Below are 18366 nucleotides of genomic sequence, written 5' to 3'. Positions count from 1 at the left end.
AGTGAGAGGACTGTTTGAGCCCAGAGTTCAAGACCAGGATGAGCAACATTATGAGACTGTCTGTACAAAAAATTAAAAAAAAAAAAATTAGTCAAGTTTGGTGGTGCATGTTTGTAGTTCCAGTTACTTGGGAGGCTGAGGTGGGAGGATTGCTTGAGCCCAAGAGGTTAAGGCTGCACCCTGAGTGACAGAGTGAGACCCTGTCTCACACACACAAAAAACTAAAACTATGTAGATAATTATAAAAGAAACAATGATCACATTATACTCTAAAATTCAAATTATAATTTACTGGGAACAAATTTAATTCTTGATTGTAGTACTTTCAGCACTAGTGGGCATTAATGTTTTAGTTAAAAAGGATCAATTAGTTTTCCTTTACATGGGCTTTTTGTCAAAGTGGACTTTTGTTGCCTTTATGGATCGCAAAATTAATGCAAACTTATTTTAAAAACCCGAAACCAAAAACCATATATTAAACAGAAAGTGAAACTTCCAGATGTTCCTATTTCAAAAATGAATGTATGTGTATTTGTGAGACAGAAAAAGAGGAGCAAGAATAAATGTTTATCTTTAGGGATCTTTAGATAACTTTTTTTAAAAAAATGTTTATTTTTAGGGATAAAGATAAAACATTTACTCTTCCTCCTCTTTTTCTCTCTTACAGATACACATTTGTTTTTGAAATATGTTTATTAAAAAAGTATTACAAATGTTTACACACTAAACTATTTACACATGTAACCTACCTGATTTTAGTCTAATGGGTTAAAACTACAGAAAAAAAGAAAGAAAATAATTGTCAATGATTTTTTTTTTTTTTTTTTTAACTTAGGAGACAGCTTTCTCTGTTGCTCAGGGTGGAATGCAGTGGCGTGATCATAGCTCACAGTAGCCTCAAACTCTTGGGCTCAAGCAACCCTCTTGCCTCAGCCGCCTATCTGGGACTACAGGTGTGCGTCATTACACCTAGCTGTATTTTTGTTTTACCTTTTATTAGCTTTTATAGAATACATGTCAATATCGGATTTTATGCTTGATCTTGGGAGGCAGAGGTTGCAATGAGCCTAGATTGTGCCACTGCACTCCAGCCTGGGCGTGAGAGTGAGACTCCATCTCAAAAAATGAATGAATCAATCAATCAATCAATAAAAATATATAATATATATATGATTTTAAATAGGTTTAAGGACCAAAGAGTTGTATAAAACTACAGGGCAAAAACGATAGGTTTAAGGACCAAAGAGTTGTATAAAACTACAGGGCAAAAACGGGCTGCAGATACAATTCTACAATGAAGAGATCTGATAATTATTACATATTAACCACATGGCCATGCTTTCCACAGCCAATACTGGAACAATTTGTCATTTTTTCTTTGTTTTAAGGAGACAGGAGATTGCTCTGTTGCCCTTGGCTCACCACAGCCTCCATCTACTGGGCTCAAGTGATCCTCCTGCCTCAGCCTCCCAAGTAGCTGGGATTACAGGTACATGCCACCACACTCAGCTTTTTAATTTATTTTTGTTGAGACAAGGTCTCACTATGCTGCCCAGGCTGGTCTTAAACTTCTGGCCTCAAATGAGCCTCTTGCCTCAGTCTCCCAAAGTGTTGGGATTACAAGTGTGAGCCACCACATCCAGCTAATCTGTCATTGATAAAATGCAGTGTGAGGTTCAAAACATCACCTATATGATGCTCCTTGCTGAAATGTTCGATCTGAATCTAATCACGGATTGACATAATCACTGAATTAAACTTGCCAAAGAAGTCAATGTCAAGAATTGCAGAGGAAGGCAGTAGAATGCTTTAGATGGAGGGAGACCAAAGACACATAACAGCCAAAAGTAATGTGTGAATCTTGACTAAGTCTTGGATCAAATGGCAAGGAAAAGAGACACACGCAGGCAGAAATAATATATTTGGAAAAATGGCATTTTATGTTGGGTGTTATCAAATTCATTCTCATTTTATTGGGTGTAGTAATAGTGGCAGAGCTGTGAAGGCAAACATTGTGAAGACACATATCAAAGTATTTAGGGGTAAAGTATCATGTTTGAAAGTTATCTTCTCATGATTTGACAAAAGATGGAGAAGAAAAGAAAATAGAGATAGGATAGAAAAGGGGAAAAGAAGGAAAGAAGGATGAAGAAGGGGAGAGATAGGTAAGACAAGACAAGAGAGGGGGTAGAAAGAAAAGGAAGCAGCAAAAGAGAGGAAAAAAAGAGGAGGGAGGAAGGAAAAGGGGAGAGGGAGGGATGGGGGAGTGAGGGAGACAGTTTGAAAAGATGTTAACAAGCGGAGAATATATTAATAAATGTGGAAATACACAAGTATTTACTATGCTGTTTATTCTGTCCTTACATCCTTATGTGACGTAAAAAACTTTTCAAAATACAAACTATAAAAACAGATCTGAGTCTAAAATACAAATGATCAAATTATTTACATAAGAAAAGTTAAACAAAGCAAGAAAAATGTGGAACACAAAATGAATTAGGAAGAAGAAGAGAGAAGTGAAAATTAGGATCTGAAAGAGGTTTAGGAGAAAATCAAAGGACATACTTCATATGTAATAAAAGGAGTATCTTTAACTCAAAATGACCTGAATTAGGTAATTGATTTGTAAGTTAAACTTCAATGCTAATTTTGGCTCTAATCAACTATATACTCCCCCAAAACCTCACCTTTCTTACAGAGGTCTTTCTTCTATACCTTTTCAAACAATAGGAATTTATTTTTTTGTTCTCTAAATCTCAATTTTAACCTTTCTGAACTCCACATCTAGATTTTTGGAAAGGTAAAGTATTAAATTCCAATTACTATAAAAATCAAACTTAAAAGCATTTCCTATGCACTGGCACACAATGATCTAAAATCTAATTATATTGATTCTATTGTTTTAATATAAAAGAAATTAATTTTCATAGTACACATAAATATTTCAGTTGACTTCCAGCAAAGAAGTATTTACTGACCATGTTCATTAAATTTTATTTACATGTTACAGAAATAGGTAAAAATAACATTGAGTTCCCATTAAACTTGGAAATTTTTGTCCCAGAATGTCATATTTCCAATAACACAGATAAGGGGTTGGCAACCAAGAGCCAAATACCAAATATTTTAGGCTTTGCAGGTCACATGGTCTCTGTCCCCACTACTCAATTCTGTCGTTGTAGCATAAAAGTATCCTTATACAATATGCAAATGAATGGGCATTGCTGTGTTTCAGGAAAGCTTTCTCTACAAACACTGAAATTAAAATTTCATATTTTGTGTTGCATGTTTAGTCTTTTTAATTTCTTTTTTTTTGAGACAGGGTCTCCACCCAGGCTGGAGTGCAGAGGTGCGATCTCAGCTCACTGTAACCTCTGCCTCTAGGGCTCAAGTCATCCATCCACCTCAGCCCCCCAAGTAGCTGGGACTACAGGTGTGCACCACCATGCCCAGCTAATTTTTGTATTTTTGTAGAGATGGGGTCTCCCCTTAAGCCCAGGCTGGTCTGGAACTCCTGGGCTTAAGCAATCGACCCACCTCAGCCTCCCAAAGTGCTGGGATTACAGGTGAAAGCTACCGTGCCAAGCCTATTCTTAAAAAAAAATTTTTTTAAAACATTTAAGAAATGTAAAAACAGGCAACAGGCCAAATTTGGCCCATAGACCATAGTGTGTCCATCTCTTACACGGACTGTCTTTAATTACTTGAAATGCTTATATTAAAACCCAATATTATTGCTTTAAATGGAAACTGGCATCCTGGATTAGATCCTATAATAGAAAAAGGATATTACTTGAAAAACTTGTGAAATCTGCCTAAAATCTGTAGTTTAGTTAGTAGTACTATAACAATACTAACTTTTTTAGTTTTGAAATGTATCATGGTTATATGTAAGATGGTCACATGAAGGGAAGCTGAGGAATTATAAAACTCTTCTACAAATCTAAAAATATTTCAAAGTAAAAAGTTTTTTTAAAAAAAGCAATAGCTTACAATCAGGAGATCTTTATATCTTCTACAAATATCAGTGTTGTCCCAATAGAAATTTCGATAATAGAAATGTTCTAGATCTTTGCTGTCCAATATGGTAGCTACTAGCCACAAGTGTTTTTTAAGCGGTTGAAATATGGGTAGCCTAAGAAGCTAACTTTTTATTTTTAAAATTTTCATTAATTTAAATTTTAAAAGTACACATGGTTATTGGCTACCATATGAGACTGTGTAGCTCTATTTTAAAAATTATTTTAGAAACAAAAAAGATAATGCGAAATAAAACCCAATTTTTAAAATCTGTTATTTTGTATTTGTAATAAACGCAAACTTTTGGTGACAGTACTTTATTAAATTAAAACATAAGAGACTTCTGAGAGAGAAAAACACACCTAGGCCAGGTGCTGTGGCTCACGCCTGTAATCCCAGCACTTTGGGAGGCTGAGGTGGGTGGATCACCGGAGGCTAGGAGTTTGAGACCAGCTTGGCCAACATGGTGAAACCCCGTCTCCAGTAAAAATACAAAAATTAGCCAGGCGTGGTGGTGCATGTCTGTAAGCCCAGCTACTTGGGAGGCTGCAGCAGGAGAATCACCTGAATCCGGGAGGCAGAGGTTGCGAGGAGCTGAGATCACGCCACTGTACTCCGGCCTGAGTGACAGAGTGAGACTCTGTCTCAAAAACAAACAAAAAACCCGCTGCCTGATCAGAAGGCTTATTTATGGAAAATTAAATAAAAACCTATTGCAGCTTTTTAAAAGATTTTTAAAAATAACACCATACTAAACACAAACAACAGCATCTGAGTCAATTAAAGCCAACAATCTTTGTCTATGTCGCCCAGAGAGTAAAAGCATTAGAAAATGACCAAGAATTTTCACATCACTTGTGCACATGAACAGCTGCAGAATATCAGAAAATATAAACTCACCTGAGGGACTTGGAGCAGGTCTCTGTAATGGTGGTCTAAAACCTGGAGCTTTGGAAGTATCAGACTGATGTAAAGGATCTGAATTTGGCAAATATGAGGATTTTCCTGATAGCATAGATTCTGGTGTTGACTGAGATGAAACAACAGATCCTCCCCAGAAGGCATGAGCAGAAGTAGGGCTGTTTTCAAACAATGTGCTAAAGGGCCCAAATGGTAAGGGGGCACTGAAATTGGGAGCAATAGGCTTATTTGCTGGATGTACTGAATTCTGACAAGCACTTTGTGTACTTAAGGTCGAAGGTAGCTGGACAGAAGAGGGAACACTGTGAGGTCTTTTAATGTGATTGACACTGAGGACTGCAACAGATGAATTTTGCACTGAAGCTGAATTCTTGTGAGGGGCAGTTGTGCCATGAGGGGGTGGTCTAATAGCAGGGGTTTCCATTTTAGGAGTAGGCTGCGGGCATCCCATTTGTGTCTGAGGCATAGGGTAAGTCACTGGGGCAGTAGAAGGCACCGCCACTGGAGCAGAACTTGTTGCTAAAGGGGGAACAGTCATTCTAACTTCCGGGGGAGGAACCTGAGACTGCTGAAGAGGTGGTCTTGGTTCCTGAGAAACAGATCCCGGAGGTTGCTGCTGATTAGAATGAGCTGATGAACTCCCAGAAGAACTGCTGCTGTTTGGAGGTCTAGTGTTTGTTGTTTCTACTACTGGTGGACTACCTGCTTCCTGTTCGGAGGAAGATGCCACTTTATTTGGAGATGCTGATCCACAATCCAAAGGGCTGTTTCTAGAAACCCCTCCTGGCTGGGCTGGTGGTGATGGGGAAGATGGGGATGATACTGGATAGTGTTCTTTGGCAGTAGGCATAGGATATGTGGCATTTGTGGGTGCAGTGCTGTTGTTGCTTGCCGTGGTTGTGACTGTTGTTGTGGTGGCATTGGATGTCTTCACAACTGTGACAAAAAGCTGCCTTCGGACAGAAGGTGAACTTGGACTGCCATTTGTAGATGTACCAGGCACCGTTGAAGCTGATGAACTGGTTGTAGTTGTTGGGCTTGAAGTTAAAGAACCTGCTGAATTCACCTGAGAACCACTGCTATTCTGATTGCTATGGCGAGGCACCATGTGAGGCTTAGGCGAGTTAGTAGCTCTGGCAGGGCTCAAAGGCCTGACAGGAAAAGGACCCCAAGTGGATTGAGCTGGTGGAAAAGTACCTCCAAAGTGGGTCATGGGCAACCTTGGTGGACGGATCTGCTGGAAAGTCTGAGCAGCAAGCAAAGCATGTGCAAACTGTGGAGGAGGATATGCTAATGGAAGAGAAACTGGAAAACCAGGCCTCACATTATTCACTGGGTTCTTAATGGTTTTGTGAGTGGATGCAGAAGAAATTGCAGGCACAGTGAGTGCTGTGGCAGTTTGAGATGTTGATGACAGAGCTACAGTTGTCATTTTAATTCCCATTAAGGAAGTGTTAGCAGCGGTGGTGGTAGGTGCTGATGACCCTATTTTGGAATTTGCTGAGGAGCTTTTCAAACGATTCTTTGGAATAAGTTCATCAATTTCTTTGTCTGGATCCTTGATCAAAGCATTAATCAATTGAGTTGCTTGTCTTGTCGATTCAGTGCCACCCCTATAAATTGAGAAAAAAAATTAAGTAGAATCATCCCTACTTTTGAGTATGTAAAGCGTTTTTAATATGTACGTATGTACACGAACACACACACAGTTTTGTGTGTACATACATACACACATACAAAGGACAGATAACAAAAGCTGGGCAGCCATTTTCTTATCATTCTTGAGGCATTCTACAAACAAAGCGATAAACTGTCCTGAATTACTACTTTTATTTTTCAGAGGAATAGTAAATGACTTATTTTTCAAAAATACATTTCACTATTGTTTCCTTAGACTAAGAAACCATTTTCCTACTGTAAAATACACTAGTTATAAAAACCACTGCACATAAAAGCCTATGTAATCCACAGTGTTACTGAAACATTTAATACTAAAAATATTGAAACAGTTAATCAACACTAAAAATAATACAAGTAAACAAGGAAAATAATAAAACCGAGTAAGAAAACAGTATTTTATATTAAATCTTGGTATCTGGGATGACTCCATCTACTAAAAATTCATTAGTAGTTTTTCTATTAGTAGGATAATTATTGTAACTCCTCTGGGAAGATGTCTTAAAATGAGGCAGGAATCCTGATAGTGCCAACAATAGCCATATAAAACCTTAGTGCTGGATCTTCAGGAAAATATTTTATATTTATGGAAACACAAGGGAGAAATTACCAATAAAGGGTATCTAGTTCCCTCTTTTCTAGATAAGATGGGCTGTGGCTACCCGACTACCCAGGGAAAAACCAGTCAGAAGGAGAGGACAATGAATACAATTGAGATGGCTACTTGCTTTCTTATTTTTGAGGTATGATGTAACTATTAGCCCTTCCATATAATGCAAAGGGGCATCTGCCTCACACAAACAAACTTATATCTGCCATCTAAAAAATATAAAACTCTTTTTCAAAGGAACTTGAATTTACTTTAAAGTAATTAAATATAGCTTCCTACATTCTTATGATTTCTTAGAACATCACTTTTATTTTAAGAATGTTCAGGCACAGACATACTCGATGGGTTATTCAAGATAAGTTGTATTTTCACTTCAGATTCAAATCTGAACTTAAATTCTAAAGACACAATCTCAGAATTACAAATCTCAAAGGTTATTTGAGAAAGACAAAAACCCACTGCTTAAAATGTTAGAAACGTCCTCCCTGAAAGTCTCAGAACAAATTTTTAAGAATGTCATATAAACAGTTTATGTACAGAAATTATTTATTTAAACCTTTGCTACACATGCATACAAAATTCCTATAAAAGTCTCTAAAACACTTCACAAAAGTGTATTAACTAGGAAAAAAGAAAACTATAAAGTTTATCTTCTCAAACACTAATAACATTCCCATTTTAAAAAGTATACTGTGTAACACAAAGTTCCACTGAAAATTCATATGGCTATATTTCATTAAGCTACAGTGCAATAAAATAAAGGAAGAAAATGTAAGAGACAAAGTTTTGCCTTATAGTGATTATCCGGTCTCCAGTCTTGTCTTTCTGTTTATCGATATCTATGTGTGCACCAGTAAACTCCCGAATAGCGTTGATATTACAGCCTCCTCTTCCAATCACTCTGGATATCACAGTTGATGGAACAGATACTTTCTTTGATCTGTTTAAAAGTTGTATATATAAATTAAGATTAATCATTAACAATAGTTATTGTAATTTTAAAAAGGGGAAAGAGTATTACTAAAATGTTTTTCTATAAATACAGAATATTGTTGAATAATCCTCATCTATTCTAGATGAACAGAGAAAAGGCAATCAGGAGCAACAGACATGTAAGCTTTATTATAGCTTCTCATCTCATTATCAAAGATTGTTTGCTTTGTTGATCATCATTCTTGACTTGTATCTGTTAAGCATGTACTATGTAGACACGTGCTGTGCTAATGCAAATACTAATAGTAAATAAGATAGACATGGATTTCTGCCCACATATATAGACTATGTACACACTAATTACGAAAACACCACGTCATGTGTTGCAATAGTGTGCACACACACGCACACACGTATAATATATATACACACATATAGATATACATGTAGATATCTACATATACATGTAGATATCTATATGTGTGTATATATATTATATATGTATGTGTATATATATGATGGTTGGGTATCTAATCTAGCCTCAAGAGTCAAGAAAGACTTCTTGTGGGCCCCTTTGGTGCTTTACTCATATGCTTTTTTTTAGTCTCTAATATATATAACTCAAAGAGTGATATTAAAAATTCATGACCGGGCATGGTGGCTCATGCCTGTAAATCCCAGCACTTTGGGAGGCTGAGGCAGGCGGATCACTTGATGTTAGGAGTTCGAGACCAGACTGGCCAACATAGTGAAATCCCGTCTCTACTGAAAAAAATACAAAAATTAGCCAGGCATGGTGGTGTGCCGCCTGTAATCCCAGCTACTTAGGAGGCTGAAGCGGGAGAATCACTTGAACCCAGGAGGTGAAGGTTGCCGTGGACTGAGATTGCACCACTGCACTTCATCCTGGGCAACAGAGCAAGGCTCCTTCTCAGGAAAAAAGAAAAAAAAAAAATCATTACTTCCCTGTATTCTTCTAGCAGCATTAAAATGACTATCCACAAATACGAAAACTTTCTAAAAATCTTTAATAATGTCCGGAAAAAGAAAATCCTACTAGAATTTAAAAAGCAAAATCTGAGGCTGGGCATGGTGGGTCACTCCTGTAATCCCAGCACTTTGGAAGGCCAAGGCGGGTGGTTCACCTGAGGTCAGGAGTTCAAGACTAGCTTGGCCAACATGGTGAAACCTCATCTCTACTAAAAATACAAAAAATTAGCCAAGCATGGTGGCATGCACCTGTAATCCCAGCAACTCGGGAGGCTGAGGCAGGAAAATCATTTGAATCTGGGAGGCAGAGGTTGCAGCGAGCTGAGATCATGCCATTGCATTCTAGCCTGGGCAACAGGAGTCAAACTCCATCTCAAAAAAAAAAAAAAAAAAAAGCAATATCCATCTAATACTTGCAAAATTACATTTTAATTTTAAACATTCAGGTCCAGGAAAGGTGGATATCGATTTCCTTTTTTTTTTTTTTTTTTTGATAGAGTCTCGTTCTGTACCCAGGCTGGAATGTAGTAGTATGATCATAGCTCACTGCAGCCTCAAACTCCTGGGCACAAGCAATCCTCCCACCTTCCCCAAGTAGCTGAGATTACAAGCACGAACCACTTGCCCAGCTAATTTTTAAATTTTGTTTTTAGCAGAAATGGGGTCTTGCTATGTTGCCCAGCTAGTCTCAAACTCTTGGCATCAAGTGATCCTCTTGTCTTGGCCTCCCAAAATGCTGGGATTATAAGCATGAGCCACAGGTGTCGGGCCCAAATTCCTGATAAGCTGATTAAAGAATATTTCTAAAAGAAATACAGTATAAAGTTCTCAATAAAGAGAAACAGTCAAGTATAGTTCAAACAAGTAAATTATTTATTGAGAATGGTTAAGTATTAAAAATTGTCATATTTTCTAAAAGGAAGGGCATGATCCCTGTTCTAAGTTACCTGACAATTACTTTTTCCCTAAGGGGCATGATAATCAGCCAGTGATCATCATTTCCAAATTAGTGAAAAACTTATTTGTATAACACAACATTAAATGCATATACAAAAACCTTATTTTTTTGTACAAAAATCTACAAAATCTATACAAAAATCTCTTATTGTACAGAGAATATTCTGATGATGTGATTTCAATTAATCCAATAGAGTGTATGTGAAGGAGTGAACGAGAGAATGTGTTTATCGTGTGTGAAAAAAGAGACAGAAATAAACATAGTTATGACGGGGGCAAGATTTGGTCCAAAATACGGAGGAAATAAACCAAAAAACTGTATACTGCACTTAGGGATTAACAGTAGTTACTAAGTTTGGTTCACCATAGCTTTTGTTTCAGACAATCAAAAGTTTAAATTTTTATGAAATTTCTGGAAAGTTCTTTAAAATAAGTTATCAAAGAGTTACAAAGGATCACATTTTTTCCAGATTTCAGGTGTCTTACCTCCTTTTAAGTTTCTGGGATATTGTATTCCTACTCTTGGATACATATTATTTTTAAAATCCCAGGCAAAACAAAATATTTTTATTCTGAAACCCTTAAAATGAAATTATCCTATGATTTAAAGACAACAGTTACTATTATTAGATCAACAATTTAAAATCATTACCCACTCATTCATCAAATATTTACAAGTAGCTTTTATAATAATTCTTTGTATTATATAGGGCTTTGAGATGATAAAGCTGAAAAAGACACAATCTTAAACAAATTCCAATACTTTTGAGGGGCCAAATTAACATGTAATTTTTTTTCATCTAAAATATGGCACAGGTTCTTTCTGTTGGTCAAATTTAGCCTTGAACCATCAGTTTGTCTGCAACTTTTAGAAGAGTAGGAAGAATTTAATTACAAGGTAAATAACACTTGACTGTGATATATAGCACATAAAAAGAATGAGAAAAACAATTACTCACCTTCTTACAACTTCTTTCCATCCTTCTTCCCTCTTTTGCCCACGCTTAGGACTTGCTACTGTTAACTTCCCATTTGGAGAGGAAAGGGGAGATGGACCAGATTTTGTACAAGTAGATAGAGAATTACTGGTCCCTTCATTGATAGTTTCTGACAATCTTTAACAGAGAGAGGGAAAGTACATTAAATACGGAACAGATGTAGAATTTTAAAATGATAAAGGTAGTCTACTACACAATTTTTTAAAACTTATTTTTAAATAACAAATGACGACCTTATTTTTCACTTCTCCTCATATTTAGCATATAATATAAAGAGCTTTTTTTTTCTTTTTGAGACAGGTCTCGCTCCGTTACCCAGGCTGGAGCGCAACAGTGCAATCACAGCTCACTGCAGCCTTGAGCTCTCGGGTTCAGGTGATCCTTCTGCCTCGCCTCCCAAGTAGCTGGGACCACAGGCGCATGCCATCACATCGGCTAATTAAAAAAAAAAAATTATTTGTAGAGACAGGGTCTCCCTATGTTGTCCAGGCTGGTGCTGAACTCCTGGGCCCAAGCAATCCTCCCACTTTGGCCTCCCAAAGAGCTATTATTATAAGCATGAGCCATTGTGCCCAGCCTAAAGAGCCAACTTTAAGAAGATACTATCTAGGGTACACATTTAGCAGAGTTGAATCACAGTAATAACCCCTTCGAAACCAGAATCCATACTTTTCATGTGCTAAGTTTAACAACCAAAAAAAAAAAAAAAGAAATTATATAGTAAAAATAATTTGATGTCTCATTAATACAAAATCTAAGCAAAACCTTATTCTTCAATTCAATTGAAACTGTACCTTCTTTAGCACAAAGAAAAATCCTATTTTGCAAGCTGTGAATTTACTTTCTTTACCAAAAAATTCAGTAATAAGGTATTTCATGACACTATAAACATTGAAAATAAAAATTGGAACTAACTTTATTGAAGCCTTGCCAGAAACAGATTTTCTCTCTTCCTTTGGAAATGTAACAAGAACCGATGGCTGCTTTTTGCTGCTCACAGTGGTAGTGACCACAGCTGGTGAATGATTGTCACTCTTACGACTGCTGTTGCTGTTACTACTTTCATCGCTGCAGCTAGAAATCCTCATGTTATCACTGTCCCCACTCTCGCTGGTACTGCTGCTCTTGGATTCTCCATTCACCTTCTCTGGCTGACTGTATGAAATTGGTAGTGGATCATCAAATATAATTTGAACGTTTTCTGGAGTAATTTTATTTTTCCTGTTTTTCCTCTTTGAACTGGTTGTAGTTATGGTATTATTTCTTTTACCATGAGAACCTGCCAAAGTTGTCCAGGTTGCAGATATACCTATGGTAGTAGTGGTTGTGGCACTTGGAGGTTCTGTCAAGACTTCAGGCTCATCTGTTAAAAGTAGCAATACTGAATTAGCAAGTTCTAAATGTTCCCAGAATGTATTTAGCTATAAGCACTTGAAGAAAAGAAAAACTCAGGAGAGATACTCTACTACTATTAGCCATGTAAGTTATTCTCACATTCATTGGTAATGAGTTGGACAGGACTGATATACTCTGTGTCCTCACGTTCTGTTCAAAGAACAGCAGGTAGTTATAAAAAATGTTTTGGGGGGCATTCTGGTGCTGGCGTGGCTCCAAGAAGGCCATTCAAGCCAGCACTCTTCCACCTGCTCCTTAGAGAAGGGAAGATGAGTGAGTCGAGCTCGAAGCGCAGCCAGCCCTTGGCCTCCAGGCAGGAAATGGACAGCACTGAGAAGTCGGGCAGGGGCAGGCCCCGCAAGCAGCCTCTGGTGAGTCCCAGGATAGCACTGGTAGGGAGTCAGAAGGAGCCCAGTAAAGTGCCAACACCTAAGAGACCTTGGGGCCAACCAAAGGGAAGCAAAAACAAGGGAGCTGCCAAGACACGGAAAACCACCACTACTCCAGGAAGGAAACCAAGCGGCAGACCCAAAAAACTGGAGAAGGAAGAAGAGGGGGGCATCTCGCAGGAGTCCTCGCAGAAGGAGCAGTGACCGTGTGTGCTGCCTGTGCCTCATTTGAAGGAGCATCTTCCTTCTGGGACTGGACAGCTTTTGCTCTGCTCCCACCGCCCCCACCCCTTCCCCAGGCCCACCGTCACCACTGCTTACAGCCACCACCTCCATCTTCCACCTGTACCCTCACCACCACACTACACAGCACACCAGCTACTGCAGGGCCCCCATGGGCTGAGTGGGAAGCAGTTTTCCTCGGGCCTCAGTTCCCAGCTCCCCCTGCTGACCCATGCATACACACGTACCCTCCTGGACAAGGCTAACATCCCACTTCGCCACACCCTGCACCTGTTGCATCCCAACTCCCTTAGTAGTAGCAACATTGCTCTCTGGGGTTGGGGCAACCTCTCTGCTCCTCCACTGTTCCCTCTGGCTTCCCAGAGTGTGGCCTGGGAAGGTTCCCTGGCCTTAAAAGGGGTCCAAGCCCCATCTCATCCTGGCACGCTCTACTCCACTGCCCTGGTAGCAGGTATGGCCAATGGAGGGAGTGCTGGCCCCAGGATTCCCCCAGCCAAACTGTGTTTGTCACTACGTGGGGCTCACACTTTTCATCCTTTCCCACCTCCCCTAGTCCCTGCACTAGGTTGGACAGTCCCCTTTGGCTACAGGAAGGCAGGAGGGGTGTGAGCCTCCTACTCCCTCTTCACTGTGGCCCCAGCCCCCTTGCCCTTTGCTTGGGATCTGAGTACCTATTGAGGTGATAGAGATGCAGTCACTTATTGTCTAGGTGAGGCCCACAAGTCTGTGGCCACCGCCTGAGGTGGGCTGGGGCCGCTCTCCCAACCTTACTTTGCTTCCGCCACTCGGCCATTTCCCCCTCCTCAGAAGGGGCACCAATAGCAAGGAGCTCACCCTGCCTGTTCCCAACCCTCCTGCTCCTCCCTGCCCCCTAAGGTTCTGGTTCCATTTTTCCTCTGTTCACAAACTACCTCTGGACAGTGGTGGTGTTTTTTGTTCAGTGTTCCATTCTTCGACATCTGTCATTGCTGCCGCTACCAGCATCAAATGTTCATCCTCATTGCCTCCTGTTCTGCCCACAATCCCCTCTCATAAGATACTCTTCGTGGGGAAGAGGGGCTGGGGCATGGCAGGCTGGGTGAGTGACTACCCCAGTCCCAGGGAAGGTGGGGCCCTGCCCCTAGGATGCTGCAGCAGAGTGAGCAAGGGGGCCCGAATCGACCATAAAGGGTGTAGGGAGCACCTCCTCCCCCTGTTCTGCTGCGGAGGGGTAGCCATGATTTGTCCCATCCTGGGGCTCTTCCTCTGGTTTCCTATTTGCAGCTACTTGAATTTAAAAAAAAAAATGTGTGTGTGTGTGTGTGTGTGTGTGTGTGTGTGTGTGTGTGTGTGTGTATCCTTTTCTCAGAGAAAAAAAATTTGGAGGACAGTTTGGAAAATATAAGTATTACTGTATATTATGTATTATTATATAATTATTAAATTTCTTAATGTTGCAGTTATGTAAAATCATGTCCTCTTTCTGAGAAATACGTAATCAAGTATCTAGGGGTGATTTCACGTGATGTGTATAGCTTACATGTAAACTACTCAAAAAAAGAGAAGACATATCCCATGTGTGCCAAAATGCTTTAAAAATGTAGGTGACATAGAGGTGTTCACCATATTAATCCTTAAACTTTTCTGTAGTTTGAAAATTTTCAAAATAAAAGGCTGGAGAAGGGAAATTAAAAAAAACAAAAAACAAAAAACAACACAAACACACATACACACATTGCATGCACATATTTTTGGTGGTTTCATGGCAATGGTTCCTTCCCACAATACAGTCAGTCCTCTTTATCCACAGATTTAACCAACACTAGATTGAAAGTATTCAAAAAACAAAACAATAAAAAAATACAAATTAAAAAAACACAGTATAACAACTATTTACACAGCATTTACGTTATATTAGGTATTAGAGGTAATATAGAGATGATTTAAAGTATATGGAAGAATGTGCATAATTTTTATGCAAATATTACACCATGTTATATAAAGACTTAAGTATCTGAATTTTGGTATCCATGAGGGTCCTGGAAACCATTCCCTGTGGATATGAAGGGACAGGATTACTATACTTCCATCCCAAATAACCTTTTGATTACAACCTAGTTAAAAATAATTCCCTCATTTGAAGAAATTGATGATCTGAATTGTAGATGATATTATGAAATTACCATTTATAATACCTAAAACAGTATTATGATGATGTAAGCAAATGTCATTCTTGGGATGTGGGCTTAATTATTTATAGGTGGCCAGCGCAGTGGATCACACCTGTAATCCCAGTACTTTGGGAGGCTGAGGTGGGGGGGATCACTTGAGATCAGGAGTTAGAGGCTACCCTGGCCAACGTGGCAAAATCCCCTCTCTGCTAAAAATACAAAAATTAGGTGGACATGGTGGCGCATGCCTGTAGTCTTAGCTACTTGGGAGGCTAAGGCAGGAGAATAGCTTGAACCCAGGAAACGGAGGTTGCAGTGAGCCGAGAGCACACTACTGCACTCCAGCTTGGGCGACAGAGCAAGACTCAGTCTCAAAAAAAAAGAGAAAAGGACTTACAGGTGCAGTGTCAGGATGTCTGCAATTTACTTTCAGATGGCTCAGAAAAAAATATGTGGAAGTACTTAAAGAGAAAAATAAAGCATATATGGTAAAATGTTAACAATTTTGTCAATCTAGGTGTAATGTATTCAGGTATTCATTTTATCATCTTTCAACTTGTCTGTAGGTTTGAAATTTTTCATAACAAAGTTAGGGAGGAATTCGGTCAACAACAAAAAAAGCATATATCTTTTCTTTTCTCTTTTTTTTGACACAGGGTCTTGCTCTGTCACCCAGGCTGGAGTGCAGTGGTGCCACATCATGGCTCACTCCAGTCTCAACCTCCCAGGCTGAAGTGATCCTCCCACCTTACTCCCTTATTCCCAGTAGCTAGCTGGGATTACAGGGGTATGCTCCTGTGCCCAGCTAATTAAAATTTTTTTTTTCCTTTTTTTGTAGAGACAGTCTCACTTTGTTGCCCAGGCTGGTCTTGAACTCCTAGACTCAAGTGACTCTCCCACCTTGACCTGCTACAAATGCGGGGATTATGGGCGTGAGCCACTGTGCATGGCCTATCTTAAGGGTTTAATAACTTAAAAGTATATTTTCAAGAGTGACTGATAATCAAGTAAATATAATTTTAACTAGAATATAAAACAAATGGGAGGGTTGTTGAGAAAATACCTTCAACTTTAAGCTTTTCTTTTTCTTGAGCAGCTTGGAGTTCAAAGTTTTCTTTATTTTTGGCTTCGATTTCTTCTAGTTTTCTTCTTTGCTCTTCCTTTTTCTTCCTTCTCTTCTCTTTTCTTTTTTCTCTTTTCGCAGCCAAAGCCAGCCTCCGACTTTCTTCCCTTAACTGTTAAAGATCAATAAAGCAGAGATATAACATTGAAATTTACCCTGGAGAAAAAGTTGTCACATAATCATTTAATAATAAGGAAACCATGATATCATAAAATTCAAAGTCATCTAGTTCAATTCATTGTTTTATCAAGATCATATTCAAACCACTCTAAAGAGACATTATTTTTACAATATCAAGATCAAATTAACAATATAAGACTAATTTTAAAATGGGTAAATAATAAACAAATACGTAGCTTTTAATCATTAAGGACATGTAAGTTGAACTGACAAAGAACCATTTTTTGATCATTAATTTGGCAAAATTTAAAAAAGCATCAGATATCAGCACAAGTCTGAGAAACTGAATTATCTCCTGTACTGCTGTCGGCATGAATATTTACATTTTAGAAAAACTAATTTGAAAGGCTCCTAAGAAAAATTACAAACTGCTTATCCTAACAACTTATTCTATAAAATGTCTATCTCTAGTGAAAAACTCAAGGGTTCAGCAATTTTCTTTGCAAATTGATTATAATGGCAATACATGGCAACCAGGTAAATCTATCAATGGGAAGGAATAAATTAACAGGATATATTAACAGAATACTAGATAGCCACCATATGTACTTGGGAAAATGCTTCCAGTTTACATTTGTTAGGAGGAAAAAAAGGCACACTGAAGACTAATAATCACTTTTATGAGAGAAGAGAACCCTCTTTGTGCATCGATTTGTATAAACACAGAAAAAACCCCATAAAAGTTATAAATAAAAGGCTAATAGAGACTACCTCTGGAGGGTGGAACAGGAAGAGGGATAGCAGAAAGACGGTGTCTTTCAATTTTACTTTATATAACTATACATTGTTTCTATTTGTTAAAATGAGTACATTATTACTTTCACAGTCAAAAAACTAAGTGTAGGTTTAAAAGTCCAAAAATATATCTTAATAAACTATTTAAACTGTTAAATTTTCATTCTTGGTTCATAAAGGTATGAAAATCATCTTTAAACTCTGTCTGCATGTCACCTAAAAGATGTTTCTTAAAAACTATTCTCCACCCATAATCTAGCATTCTGAATTATTTTATGTGTATTTTAAATGTGTGTAAAAACAATGTCAGTTAAGGCACGGAGCCTACAACACGTAAAACCAGTCCTCACAAATTCATAAGCCAAACAATATTTAGTTTCCATTAAAAAAAGTCTGACTTCATCTTTTAAGTGTTGTGCTTTTGCTAGATACCCTCTGTCCTGCCTTTCAAATTAACCTTCTCTTAGGTTCTTTTTTTTTTTTTTTAAGCCAAATTTAAAAAGTTTTGATAACCCAAGACAGTCAAACCAGCTCTCAGCTAGGTTCTTGAAAAGTTTGGCCCACCACCAAGTTTTCACACCCTGGGGCAATGCAACATACTTACCTTAGGCTAGGTGAGAGATAAGTCTTGTTCCTGAAAAGGGAAACATGGAAGGAAAACCATGCAGAATACCCATACTTTCCCAGGCAGACGGATTTTAGGAAAGAATGCATCTAAAAGCTAAAGATACAGAAACTGCCTGCATCCTAACCCTGGAAATTTATGCTGGACTCCCAGAAAGCTCCAATCTGAAGATCAGTAGAGGAGGAGCTTTTACCCCTGCTGAAGTATTAGGAACAAAACAGTAACTGATGACCTTTACTCCCTGGATCACCACAAGGGAGGAGTAATATCTGATTGGTGAGTTTGAAAGAAGCAACTGAGCATGTGCTTCATTTGAGCCTTGCTTATGTGTTTTCTCCACGTGGACCCCAGTGAAGGAGGTAGAAGTGTGGTTGTTCTGTCTAGCTTTGACTTTGTGGAAGAGGTAAGTAGGTATAAGAG

General features: G+C 38.5%; 2 protein-coding genes across 10 annotated transcripts in view; one reads left to right on the top strand and one right to left on the bottom strand.

The window, feature by feature from the left end:
* ANKRD17 (ankyrin repeat domain 17) overlaps nt 1-18366 on the bottom strand; it is a 182527-nt gene that overhangs the window by 10218 nt on the left and 153943 nt on the right. For all 9 annotated transcript variants that reach the window (XM_028848507.2, XM_028848508.2, XM_028848511.2 and 6 more), the window contains 5 exons: nt 16347-16518; nt 12022-12469; nt 11068-11223; nt 8019-8168; nt 4921-6554 (listed from right to left, as the gene is read on the bottom strand). In XM_028848507.2, the coding sequence (XP_028704340.2) occupies nt 4921-6554; nt 8019-8168; nt 11068-11223; nt 12022-12469; nt 16347-16518 (2560 nt within the window). The remainder of the gene's footprint in view (nt 1-4920; nt 6555-8018; nt 8169-11067; nt 11224-12021; nt 12470-16346; nt 16519-18366) is intronic.
* Nucleotides 12771-13231, top strand: LOC705105 (high mobility group protein HMG-I/HMG-Y). The gene has a single exon (XM_015131892.3). It carries the CDS (start codon nt 12771-12773, stop codon nt 13092-13094), a length of 324 nt encoding a protein of 107 aa, XP_014987378.1. The 3' UTR covers nt 13095-13231.

Source organism: Macaca mulatta, chromosome 5 (genome assembly GCF_049350105.2).
Source record: "Macaca mulatta isolate MMU2019108-1 chromosome 5, T2T-MMU8v2.0, whole genome shotgun sequence".
NCBI lineage: Eukaryota > Metazoa > Chordata > Mammalia > Primates > Cercopithecidae > Macaca > Macaca mulatta.
Note: the sequence above shows the minus strand (reverse complement) of the source record. Positions and strands in the feature narration are given on the sequence as shown.

Coding starts and splice junctions, on each gene's coding strand:
- LOC705105 (XM_015131892.3), top strand. CDS start 12,771: ATGAGTGAGTCGAGCTCGAAGCGCAGCCAGCCCTTGGCCTCCAGGCAG.